This window comes from Lagenorhynchus albirostris, chromosome 16 (genome assembly GCF_949774975.1).
Source record: "Lagenorhynchus albirostris chromosome 16, mLagAlb1.1, whole genome shotgun sequence".
Taxonomy (NCBI): Eukaryota; Metazoa; Chordata; class Mammalia; order Artiodactyla; family Delphinidae; genus Lagenorhynchus; species Lagenorhynchus albirostris.
Window position 1 is genome coordinate 66,920,457 of NC_083110.1, and position 13,651 is coordinate 66,934,107.

Genomic DNA, 13,651 nt, shown 5'->3' on the forward strand with positions numbered 1-13,651 from the left:
AAGCTGAATAACATCTTTGTCTCAAAAACTTACGTGAGAATCTAGGGGTTTTTTCCCCTTTTCTCCTATAAGCATTTTGTGGCTCACCATTGCAGACACTACATGTCTTTGTAGCCCACAAAGTCCCCATGTTAATAGTTGTTTGCTAGTTGTGGTCATTTAATTGAAAAAAGCTGGCATGGAGATATTACGGGTCTCAGTAGGTCATTTTTGTATCAAGTATGGTGTCATTACCTTTGACTAAACCCCTTCCAAATCCAAATTCATTATAGTTCTTTAAATGCATTAATAACATGTAAGAGGATAGAAAGCTGGAGGAAAGATGTGTGTGGCCTTAAGTATGCCAGTCGTCTACTGTTCTGCCGTGGCATGTTGCCAGTGGTGCATTATAGAATTCCAGACGGCACGGTTCTGCTGGTACTAGTTTCGGATTTGCTCTGGGAACGAGGTCAAAGAGGATGCTAGACTGGAGTTCTCTTCCTTGCCTCTCCCAGAGTAGATCCTGGAAGACTCCATCCCCTCCCACCAATCAGACAACTGCCCCAACCTCTCTTGGGGATTGTGGACTCAGCACAATTGCTCACTCCCCATGAGTTCCCAGGCATCTAGTTACCCAGTACTGCAGAGGCCAGGAAGATTGAACTCCCTTGTGTGAGCCGTGCTTGGCTTCCTCAGACGCCAGGGCTTGGTCAAGTGTGGGTATGAATTCAAAGACTCGATAGATAAGTGTTGTGTTTTTCACCAGCTCGCCTGTCTGAACTTGCTTTATTTTCTGTGAGATTCTCTCTTTAAATAAATAAATAAATAAAACAAAAACCTTTCTTACAGAAATTTATACAACACACAGAGAAAAATATAGTGCAGTGAACCCCCATATCCCAACACCCAGCTTTCACAGTTAGCAAATTTAGCCATTCTGGTTTTCTTTCCCTTCCCTTTTTCTTTTGTTTTCCTATACTATTTTAAAGCAAATTCCAGATATCTGATTTTAACTGTACATATTTTAGTATGTAGCTCTAGTACACACAGCATAACTTTTCAAAAACCTAACTGCAATACCCTTATCACACCTAACAAATTTAATAATGATTACATGCCCTGTCCAGGTTCAGTTCTCCCTAATTGTTTTACAAACGTCCACACACAACTGGGTACTTTGAATCAGGATCCAAACAAGATGCCCCTGTTGCATTTGACTGACCCAACCTTAAGCCTCTTTTAATCTATTACAGACCTTTCTCCTGTTTTTATGGTATTTATTTGTTGAAGAAACCAGATCATTGTCCTTTAAAAATGTCCACATTATGTGTTTGACCTATTGCATCTTCATTGTGCTGTTTGATATGTTCCTCTCCCCTCCATACTTCCTGTAAATTAGTGGTTAGCTCTGAAGACTTAACGAAATTCAGGTTCAATTTTATCACATCGGGAGGCATAACACCTTTTATTGATGTCAAGATTGATCATTGGGTTCAGACGTGGTCAGCCTGATTCAACCATTATGAAGTTGTCTATCTACCTGTTAGCCTAATAGTTTTAGGAACTTAATCACTGTCTACATCCATTAGAGGTTACAAAATGGAGATTCTCGATTCTACCATTCTTTCTGCATTTATTAGTTATTATTCTATATAGAAGAACTTATTATCAATTACTGGGTTACTCTGAAATACAGTTCATACAAGAAAAGCAGCATAAAAGCCTCTTTCCATTTATTTATCAATTTTTAGAATATTGCCCCCAGCGACCTCCAAAAGTGACCAATGAGGTTTGTTTGTTGTTGAGTATCATTATAAACACTTAGGGTTTTATCTATTTCATATGCATCAGTCCACTGTAATCATTACTCTTTTTGATGCTCAAATAGCCCATCTTTCATCAATGGGAGACCCTTCTAGTTGCCTCTGGTCACCTTTTAACTTAATTCCCCTAGTCTTTTCTGGCAGGATAAGGTACCCCAGGCTTCTGGCCTAAATCTGGAATCAACTGTTTCTACAGGGAGTCCTGGTTCCTTTCCATGTATGTAAAGACCACAGTCTGGGCACTAGGAGTAGATTCCTTCTTAAAATCGTTACGTTTGTGTTGGAATGGTGACCTCACCTTCCTGGATATCTCATTATTCCCGTTCTTTAAGGGGCATCTGGTTCCACCTGGATACTCCTTGCTCCACACACACTTATTAACAGCTGGTGCTCACCTCTCCTCCAACCAGACCCTACCTCTTCTCTCAATCTATCCATCCTTCCCTTCTAATCAGACGCCCTCACTCATCTTTGAGATTCTAAGATGCCAATGTGGGGAACACTTCCCTACTGCTGAAGAGTAGCTGTATTCTTTTTCTCACAGGCTATTTTTTTTTTTAATTTCGTGAAGAGAGTTAACCTCCTGTTGCTATCCAAGCCTTTGGTAGACAAATCTAGGCACTTTCTTAACCCAGAACAGCAGTGCTTTGAAACACCATGGAAATGGCCAGCCCAGTCACCAGATCTGGGGAGGCTTCATGAAAAGCAACAGTCCCCCAGGTGTGTGTGTTTTCCTGGGAATCATGGGTGGTTACATGTTAAAACTTTTAACTAGAGTTGCTGGGTAATGAAAAAGTGTTGAGAAGTTAGTTTACCCGAACCGTTTTTTAGGCCACATAGCCGTTTGAACATGCGATGAAAACTAGGGAACTTCTCTCTAGAAAAATGCACATACACCCAAAATGTTATAGACAATCTCATGGTCTTCAAGGACTTCAGACTATCTTGGAGTTGAATTCGTTTTCACAGACTAGCTCCTGCTTTGCACTGGCTTGGTGGAGGCTGCAGGATTTGCAGTTGGAGCAGGGGTCTGGGCAGAAAAACACAAAACGGGAATCAGGGTGCCGGCTTTAAATTGCTTCACTGAACATTATTCCTTCCTTGGTCTAGAGCTACTGCTGGTGCAAGTCCATGAACTGTTTGCCGTTATCCTATGATGTCATTAAGTAGAGAAATCTAGAGTAGGCATTTGAAAACATTGTAGCCATTTGCCATTGTCACAGCATCCAAGCACGTGGTCAGTGGACTGGCCTCATCGAACAGCACGTAAACCATTGTGCACGCTGTCGAGTGCACAGCATGTGTCTGGTCATGTGAACAGGACTCCACATTAGTCCTCGAAAGTTTGGAAATGAAACACCGAAGCAAGAATTGTTCCTTCACCTAAGATAGTCTGAGAAGCAACAGCAGTGCTTTGCTTTTGTTCTGTGTGCTCTTGTGTTGTTTGAGCCCGTCTTCCTCCATCATCTGCCTCTATCACGCTGACCTAGAACAAGGCACCCAGTAGGCACTCAGTAAATCTCTGCTGCAAGAAGACAGAGCAGAACAAAACTGCTCTCCTAAGAGAGAAGCCGCATTCTTTCCCCAATGATACCCTGCAGAAAAAATATCCTGGTGTTCCCCAAGGAGTTGAAGCTGCATACATGAAGAAAATATGATAGGAAATAAATTATAAGCAGTCATTCTTCACTGAATGTCTCCTAGAACATGGAATAAGTAGAGTAACATTAAATAGCTGTTCCTCACTGTGGAAGTCGTGAGCTTTCGGATGGTTTGTATTTCAGTGTACAGACCACATGAATTAACAAGTCATAGTAACAAATGTGGTCCAGTTTCAGGGCGGAAAAACCACCCTGCAGTAGAGCAGTCACAGGTATAATAATACTAACAGTGGGAAGAAAATTATTTAATCTTCAGAATAAGATTTTGTAAATGAAAGAAAATAAGATACAGTAGTGTACTCTGTGCCCAGTTTTTCCCTTCCTGTCATCTCTTTCTACTTTCCCTGAGGATCCAGGATTAGTAAAATCCACTCTTTGAAGGAATCTCACATCTTTTCTTTAAAAAGTGGGCTTGTGAAAGGTCACGTTTAGTTCTCAGAACTCCAGGCTGCCTGAGGACCAACCAACCTTAGTAGGACTCTGCCCTCCCCCACCCCAACCTTACCCCACAAGCCTGGCCCCAGAAGAGCCCACGCCACACTCCCAGCATGCCTTGCAGCTGCCCTGACACTGTGTAGCACGTCTGACGTGAACGAGCTGCCGAGGGGACATAGTGGCTCCAAGTCACCAGCTGTCTCACTTACCAGAGAAAGGGATTTTACCGCAGGACAACTTCTCAGGATCTGAAGCCAGTCCCTGCTTAAGACAGACCATCTTCCTTCCTTCCTTCCCTTCCTTCCTTCCTTCCTTCCTTTCTTCCTTCTATCCTTCCTTCCTTCCTTCCTTTCTTTCTTTCTTTCTTCAACTTTTTAAAATTGAATAGAATCAGAAATATTATCTTCCAATAGCAAGAGAAGAAGAAAAGTTGATAATGCCTCACACCGTTGATGAAATCAGCAGTAGATGGTGTAAGGGTCCGTGTGGGAGAGTGACACCTGGTTTGTGTTTATCCACAACTGTTAAGTAAACTAGAAATTTCTGGAAATAATTTTGCTATTTAACGTCCTCTCAGAATAACACAGGCTGTTTGCCCTATATCATGAAGAGAAAGACAAAAGAAAAAATTTGTTCTACTTACCATGCGTGGGGCACTAAGGGGATAAAGGAGCTTGTCCATAGTATGTGGGCCCAGAAAATACACAAGTGCTGAAGTCTGATATGACCTTTGTCTCCACAAATAAAAAAACTGATAACCCTAGGTGTCACCACCACATTTTTTAAACACATATATCACAAAGGGTTCAGCTTAATGACTATTTTCAAGTACAAATGAATTTCCTGAAGTGGAAGAGAAGAAATAGAATCATACCATGTACACATAAAGAGAGGGAGAATTGGGGGTAAAAGGGGCTTTGGTTACCCCTAGTGTTCTCCATCAATATCTACCAATAAACATTCCCTACACCAATGCCCTGACTCCCATATGGGAGTTTTATGGTTACTGATAGTAGCGTGATTATGGTAACCATTTGTAGAGCACTTCTATGTACCAGGCATGGGCTAAGCCCTTTATGTTAGTGGATTTTTAAAAACCTTTGCAATAGCCCTAAGAGATAAGTGTTTTTATTATTCCATTTTATAAGTAAGGAAACAACTTACGCAGATTGTGTGTCTCATAAGTGGCCAAGCTAGTCTAGGAACCAGGTCTAACTTCTCAGCTTTAACAATCACGCTGGCCTTTAGGGGTCTGTTTATTTGTTTGTTTTTGCTTTTGTCTTAAAAGTTTAAAAAGAGAGGTTCTTTTGCTCCTTGGCTAGAAAGGTTCCAGACCACTTTTTGTCCTCAAACTCACATAAGCCATCAGAGAGGCTAGAAACTGGCCACAGCACTATCACTGAAAGGTAATAATTAATGAAAAAGGTGTCATTTAAAGAGGTCAGTGACTCAAAGCGTATGTTTCTCTTGGATCAACTTTCCTAACACTCTTTAAATAATGTGTCGCTATCAGCACAGACCAAAAAGAATGCAAACAGACCTGAACAGTTTAAACCTCTGGGAAGAAAAATACGAAAATAAAGCTGTTCTTGTAGCCTTAAACAACGACTTACACGTCTTTTTCTGCGATAGTAATTGTGATAATTACCACTGATTGTGGGACGTTTTTTTTATACCAAGCAAAGTGCTTATCTTTAATCCCCAAAGATTGGAACTGTCTCGGCTTTACAACTGAAGAGGTTCTATCACTGTATAGGATCTTAGGAAGACTTTCCCTCCATGAAATTGAGCGTATTCAAAATACACAACAGGGGAACTCCTTGGTGGTCCAGTGGTTAGGACTCTGCACTTCCACTGCCAGGAGCCCAGGTTCGATCCCTAGTCCTGGAACTGAGATCCAGCAAACTGCACAGTGCGGCCCAAAACAAAACAAACAAAATCCAAAATACGCAACAGAAGTAACAGGAAAAACAGCACAGATTGCTGCACACGTCCAAGGGATCGATACAAAAATACCCTCTAACAAGTCACAAACAGTGGAGGAACAGCACCCCCTATGGTGTGGTATGTTGTCATTGGTGGGACGTGCAGCAATTAAGACACAGGTCCACACTCCATTTGAAAATGGGCTAATCGTGGGCTGGACACCTTTGGTGTAACCTGTAAAATACTCTCTACAAAGACTTGGAAAGGGGACTTGTACCTTCTTGGGGCTGCGATGGGACTGCCAAGGGTCATGCCTGGCTGTGATTCTGGAGAGTTCCTTCAACCTTCTTTGTGGGTAGCAAACCCGAAACTCCCCAGAAAGTTCAAGGGTCAAGGCTGGGCATCCTGACCTCAAATCCAGGAACCCCAGCACCAGGACCTCTCTCCCCAGCAGCGTCGCCTGGTATGAGTTATTTAACTCCTCTGGACCCAGGTCTCATTGACATATTTCTTGGCAACACGGCATGAAAATAACGCTAGCCATTTGTACCTATGGCACTGAGCTCCTTAGAAGATCGCATGAACTAGCTGGGTTATTTTGAAGGTGGAAGTGGGCTTGGTAAGGAAGAGAGATTATAGCCGCCGGTAAACCATAGGTTTCCTCCATTCTGTGACCCTCGTTTCTCTGCATCCTTCAAGACTTTGCTAGAGCTTAAGTTTTTTATTTCTACTTATGAGAATGCTTCTCTCAGAGTTTACTGATAATTCCTGCCCTCACACACCTTTGTATAGCAGAGATTGGGCCCTGCCAGCGGATAGTCACCTTGCGGCTTGAACCTGTCAGTCCGAAGAGTGACTGTAAGAGGTACTTTTTAAATCATTTAGAGTGAGGGTTGGTGCAGAGCAGTCATGCCTGGGTGTCACTTCCTGCCAGTCCACCAACACGTGGAGCCCCTGTGACAGGTGACCTGTTGACATTGGCAGTTCATTTCTTATCAGTCTCTGAGACTGAGCATTTCTGCTTCCTATTGACAGCAACTTGCACCTTTAGGATTTTCTTAAACATCCCTCTCCCTTTCCTCCGCATTCTCTCTTCCCTCTCTTTTTCTTCATCTCCTCACTTTTTATTCTCTCCTCTTTTCTCTCTCTTTTCTTTTCCACTTTTCTTCTCAACATTATACTCAACCACTATGTCAGTAAATCCAGCAAGTGACCATGAAAAAACCAATTCCAACTGCAAAATGGCAGCTCAGCCTCAGCTTGGAAAACACTAGAGAAAATGAACTTAAGTCATCAAAGACTTAAGAAGAGATACTAGAAAGATGGGATTTCACGTGAGATATATATTACAGTGAAAATTCTGCTATAAAAAAAAGAATCTTTTTAATTTTTTTCCTTGATATAGTCAGAATAATTTATACCAAATGCCAAGAAATTATATATAATTAGTCCGGGTGATATATAATTTCCATTTGATTATATATATTAAAGTGATTAAGCAACTTCAGTTTTTCACTGGTAAATATCTGCCTTCTTTGTTCCATTCTGGGTCTGTAATGACTGTTTGTGTCAAGTGTAGGACTCTGGAACCAACGGGAGCAAAGGTTTGAATGCCTTAATCAAGCTCTGTTGACTGATGTCTGTGAATCTGGGAGATAACGTGAAGTCAGCTATATGGGAGGAAAAAACTGAAGGGAGATTTACATCCAATCTAAAACCATTATGTAATTTTTGCATTACTTCCCATAAGAAAGTTGAGTAAAACGATGTAACTGGAAAGCCCTATTTATAGAGAGGTTATTAAATAAAGTATCTGACATCACCAATATTTTTAGTATTGCTTAGAATAAAATGAAATTTTTGACATTTCAGTTTTTAATTAATGACTTCTGTTTACTTTTTGTACAGTACTTCTCTATGTTTATTACCACATATTTATAGCAGTTTTTCTTTTTCCAATTAGAGGATAGGTTTCATCCTTTATCTTTGCAGGTAGCTGATCCAAGACATTTTTATGTAAATGGATTAATTAATTGGTGGCCTTCATTTGAAACTTAAAAAGAATGTAATCCTTTTTGAGAGGCATTAACTGTTTTTTCATAAACAATTCTTAAGCACCTTGTCACACAATTAGAAATTGTTTGACAGCGGTAATCATAATAAAATGCATTACCCCTTACCACATCACCTTTTTTTCAAGGTGATTAAAAGAACCCATTCATTAAAAGGCTGTGTAGCAATTTTGCTTGTAAAAATCATGTTTTGGGGAAACTTGCTGGTACATATTCACAAAACTTTGGAACAAATGACATCACAAGTTCAATTTCCTATACAGCCTTTGTGAGTAGGCATCTAGCTACAAAAATGTACTGAATTTGGGGAAAGGCAGCTACACCTGGCTTTCTTTGAGAGCCCTTAAGCCCCTCTGCCTTCCAGCCCTATGATTTATGCAAATCAGAAAGCTCTGGCGGTCTCCACTTCCTGGCCGGGCCAGCATAATCCACTTCCTTCGGGTTCATGTGACCATGCAAATTTGAGCCCTCCTGAATAGTCCCAGAGGGGCTGTGCCTCTCATTATTCCTGCCCCATTCTCTGCGCAGTGCAAGCATTCAGACTATGAATGGACAAGGGTTTAATTGCTCACCACATCTGTCAGATCAGATACGACTCGAGAATGAAGAGAATCCCAGACAAGCCCAGTCGTTTCTTTGCAGTGTTCCTCAGGGCCGAGGTCATCCAGCTCTGTCTTCTAGGGAATATTTTCCACTCCTTGTTTCATGACCCTTCTGGAAAACAAGGACTCCAGCTTTTGGAGATCCATTACTGGGCCTTTCACATTGTGTGTGGCCTTTACAAATGTTAATTAATCTTCCTAATGATGCACTGAGCCTCAGGGAGCCCTTTATTCCCCCAGGGCTTCTGATGACCAATATGAATGCCAGAAAGTTTTCCTTACTGTTTCCTGACCTACAGGCTCCTCTCTCTGTGTGCTTTGCTTCTTCCCCCTGCCCCCAAAATGTCCCCCACATGACAGATTGACTACTCACATTACCAGGTCAGCCAGAGTTTGACATAGTAAAGGCGGACGGTCCAAGTAGAGGATACACCTACGTGGAATAGGGTTCTTGCAGATTAAACATTCCCAAGGCCAGCAGCCCAGGCCCCCCAAGGAAAATGCACATAATAACAGGTAGGAAGGAGGGTATCTGCTGGGAGCCCAAGAGACGATTTCCCTCGATGAAGGGGCACTAGCATGCCCTCCCTCTCTGTGTTTATATTCTTTGGGTTTAAGAGGAGGTTCTGGGCATGTGCAACTCAGGAATATAAGGTTCCATGGATTGCCATAGTGTTTGGGGGGTTCTGTTTTTGTTTGGTTTGGTTTTCCTTTTATCTTTTTTTCAAATGAAGTAGAATTCACAGAACATAAAATGAACCATTTTCAAGAGCATCATTCAGTGTCATTCAGCACATTCACAGTGCTCTGCAACCATCACCTCTATCTAGTTCCAAACATTTTCATCGCTCAGAAAGAAGTCCCTGTACCCATTAAGTAGTTACTCCCCATCCCCCTGTCCTCTGTCTCTGTGGGTTTACCTGCTCTGGATATTCCATATATAGAGAATACTACCATATGTGATCTTTTATGACTGGCTTCTTTCATTTAGAATAATGTTTTTGAGGTTTGCCATAGCGTTTTACTGTGGCATTTTCTGGGGGTTTGTGTGTGTTTATCATTCTTACCCCATCACAGTTATTCTTCACACGTTCTCTGCCTTGGATAATGGCGTTACCCTCTAAGGAAGCCTGAGAATCAGCATAGACCCATGTCTTCTCTCACTCCTGTAGTCTTTAGGAATGTTCTTTAGGTTCTGTCGATTGCACATCTGAAATACCTCAGGTCCCTTCTCATTTAATGCTCTTACATCTCCTGCCCCTTCTCAGAGACCATTCATTCCCCAGCTGGTCTTTCTCAAGCACAGACCCTCCTGACCCTGTCACTGCCCAGCTCAACTCTTGACTGGTTCCTCCCCACCTTCCGAACTGGGTTCAAGCTCCTTCCCCTGCTGGCCCAGGCTGTCTGCAATCTGTTCTCCCCTCCCACTGCCCTCAGTCCCATCCCTACCTGCTACACCACGTCTATCCGACCGCATTAGACTGCCTGTGGGTCTCTGACCAGGGCTCACACTCCCTCTGCTGTGCCTTTCTGTGTCCCATTCCCTCCCTAAAATGTCTTCCTTCCCACCATCCCACCCCTGCTTCCCACTGCAGGAATCCATCCCTCCTTCTCCCTCTCTTGCGTTTAACCTTCTCACCTTCCCTGATCGGCGAGTCAGAATGAATTCCTCCTTTCTAATCCCATGGCTTTTCCTTCTCCAAAGAAAAAACTATGGGCCTGTAAGGAGCCAGAGGGAGAGAAACCAGTCTGATGAAAGTAACAAGGACTAACATTTTAAATGATTTTCGTCTTCTATTGAATTCACAGTTACTCACAATGGTTTACCAGGTTCAATTAGCAGAAAATGCAACTTTGCTTTTTATTTTCCTCTTCAGATTATGTTCTTCATTACAAACCTCAAGAGTTTTATATGCAGTTGCCAAAAATCTTCTTTTTGACAAATTGCACAGGATGCATTTTGGGATTGTGTGATCGAGCGGATTGAATTTAGGCCAAGTTCTGTACCCTGATATCTCTCAAAACAAAAATACAGATGTAGGGCTACTCAAACATTTATCTATTTATTTTATCCCAGCCCTCCAAATTCATTGTCTTTAAGAATAATCAATTGGATTCTTTTTAAATCAAATGCCAAGTAAACGATGCAAATAAAACAATTTTGTTTGCCGAGAAGTAACTGAAAATCTGCAACTAATTACAAATTGGCGAGCTCTGAAGCTGCAAATAGCTCAAACCCTCTGCTGATGCGTTGTTTACAGCAGGGTTCAAACTGGTTTCCTTACACCAGCCGTCCACAAGTTATTAATCAATACTTTGCCAAGTTCTATACCTCACCTTCAAAAAATGGTAATAAACATTTAATTTTCAGTATGGGCTTCATAAATAAAGCTTTTAAAAACTAGCGGAGGAGGTGTAATGGGTTAGAACACACAAAGTCTGTTCTTGAGTTAATGTGAGTTGGCTTTGGATTAAGTACCCTGTCCTTCCTTGACTGCTCAGGAATCCTGCAACTCAGTTGAAATTAATATCTGCCGGTCTGGTCACTGAGTCCCCTATAGCACTCCACTGATATAATGCAAGACCTTTCTAATTGAAATTCTGGAGAAAAGCAACATATTTGTGGGCCACAGAGAGACAGGGAACAACTAACTTGATTTGCTATTGCTACAAGCAGGTAAAGCCGAATTTACAAATGACTCCATTCTGAGTGGTGGTTTAACACACACACACACACACACACACACACACACACACACACACACACACACACACACACACACACACACACACACACACACACACACACACACACACACACACATTCTGATGCTTCCATACCTCTCAGACTCCATCTCCTACTGTTCTTTCTCTCCCAGCTGACCTACATTCACTCTTGTTCAGTCTCTGCCCCTGTCGCTCTGTTCCTGGAATGTTCTTCCTCTAAATCTTCACTTGGCTGGCTCCTTCTTTTCCTTCAGGTTTCAGTTTAATGTCAGTCTTCAAAAAGGCTTTCCCTGTCCACCTTACCTGATATCTTGTACTTTATTCTCTTTCTTTGTTTATTTACTTGATAATTGTGAGATGCCTCCACTGGATTGTAAGCTATACAAGGACAGACACCTTGTTTATCTTGTTCTCTACTCTAACCCTGGTCCCTGGACTAGTGCCTTGCACGTGGTAAGTTCTCAGTAAGTACCGGATGGATGGATGGATGGGTGTTCAGGTGAATGGATAGATGGGTGGGTAGGTAGATGGATGGATGGCTAGATTAGAGGAATGAATGAAGGAATAGTTACATTGGTTGCGACAAGCAGCAGAGTGAAGACAGAAATTGAATGCTAGGAAGGACATGATTCTAAAAGCATCTTCTTTGATAAGAAACCAAAACCTCTTCTGGATTCCAAAATTAGAGACTTCTTTGCAAACTGGGGTGCATTCAGAGGTCAGAGATGGTGAGAAATACTACACAGCAAATACTCTTCAGCTTTCACAAGGGCTGTTCTGTAGAAGAATCATTAGACCTATCTCTGTGTCCCCAAAGGCTTGACCCAGGACCAGTGGGTGGAGATTACTAGAAGGCATATGTGGCTTAAAATGAGCACACTTTCTCACTGAGAGAGCTGCCCTGAATGGAGAATTAGTAGTGAGATGATGTTGGTGGAAGGATTTATATACAAAGTACCTGGCTACTTAGCGAGGGTGCTTATCACAGGAGATATAGGCATCAAATGGGCTGTCGTTCTAGATGACTTGTCTGGGCTCTTACTACCCTGAAGCTCTGTGGTTCTGTAATGATCAAAGGAGAAGCCTGCTCAATAGTTGACAATTATTTTTAAAGGGAGAAATTCCAATGAGACTTGGATTATTCATTTTGTCCCGTAAGGAGATAACTAAAAAATGATTTTGAACTGAAAGAAGATGTTCTTGGCAAAATAATAAGGCTGAATTCTGAAAGTCTCTTCCCCATCTTCTGTTCCCTGGGATGCCTGGGACAGGGCATGCAGTATTTTAGGTACATTGTGAGCGAGGAGCCTGCATTCCCAGGAGGTGGCAGGGATGGCCTGTAAGGTCTCAATCCAACTCTGTGATCTTAGGGCAAAGCTTCTATGTGTGAAACGCAGTAGTACCTCCAAAATAGAACAAGAGCACTCCATCCATGTGAAGATGACTGTCAAGGTCACTGAGACCTACAGTGATCTGGCAAATTAAAGCTGTCTGTGGCTGCCTTTCCTTTCAGGACATACTTTAGGAGATCAAAAAAAAAATTTTTTTTTTAATAAATTGATGATTTTCTGTTGCTGAGTCATTTTTCTTGCAGTTCTTTTTGCTTTTCCTATTTATTGTTGGTTTGACGCCTGAGCCATAGCATTGTTGCCTTCCAGCTGGTGTGAAGGAGAGAGCCAAAGATGCAGGTGTGTGCCCCGGTGGGCAGCTCTAGGCATGGCCATGAGGCCCTCCTGCAAGTCCACCAACGTCCAGAGATCAAGATGAATGTTCTGGTCGGTTAGTGAAGTTTGGGTTTGTCACTGCACCACAATCCAATTGTTTCCCTTGCCAATTCCTGGGGTGAACAGAATGCTGAGAGTGGAGCATGGGAAGGGAGTTTAGATTTCTCACCTGGTTTCTAGCCAGGCTGATACATTGTCCTACGCAGGAGGCCTCAGTCAAGCCGCAAGTAATGTGCACTGGTCACCGGCAGAGCATCCGGGATGTTCTCTCTGCCTGCACTTCCCTTCATCCGGGTAGAGCTCACTCACCTGGCAAGGCTCAGCTTAAATCTTAGCTTCTCTTGGGAGCTCTCCCAAGCCCTCATTTGGAATAACCATTCTTCCCTCTGGGCCTCCTCGCTGACTTCTGTCTCCCCTTCAGTTCATGGTATAAATTATACGGTGTCGAAGTGGCTCTCCTCTGAGGCCGTGAGATCCTTGAGGGCAGGCATTGTGTTTCCTCTTTCTTTATATCTCCGGAATACAGTGCCCTTCCTGGCACGTAATAGGTCCTCAGTGAATGCCTGATATATTGGGAAAAAATGACTAGACACCTGAAATATTAAAGGAATTAATATTATTTGGGTGGAGAGTAATAAAGACATGCAAAGTTCTATGTGAAACTCATCTTTTCTCCCCAATACAACCTGATTAAACAGTGAC

The 13,651-nt window shown here is 42.3% G+C and overlaps 1 protein-coding gene across 13 annotated transcripts in view; it reads left to right on the forward strand.

The window, feature by feature from the left end:
- The window catches only part of VTI1A (vesicle transport through interaction with t-SNAREs 1A), a 368,132-nt gene that overhangs the window by 258,990 nt on the left and 95,491 nt on the right, over nucleotides 1-13,651 (forward strand). Inside the window, exon 9 of one of the 13 annotated variants that reach the window (XM_060125927.1) lies at nucleotides 12,884-13,489. The exons of 11 other annotated variants lie outside the window; for them this stretch is intronic. In XM_060125927.1, coding sequence (XP_059981910.1) covers nucleotides 12,884-12,992 — 109 coding nt within the window. In that variant the 3' untranslated portion in view covers nucleotides 12,993-13,489. Of the gene's footprint in view, nucleotides 1-12,883; nucleotides 13,490-13,651 lie in introns of those variants that run through there. One more of the 13 variants, XM_060125929.1, reaches the window with a different exon arrangement.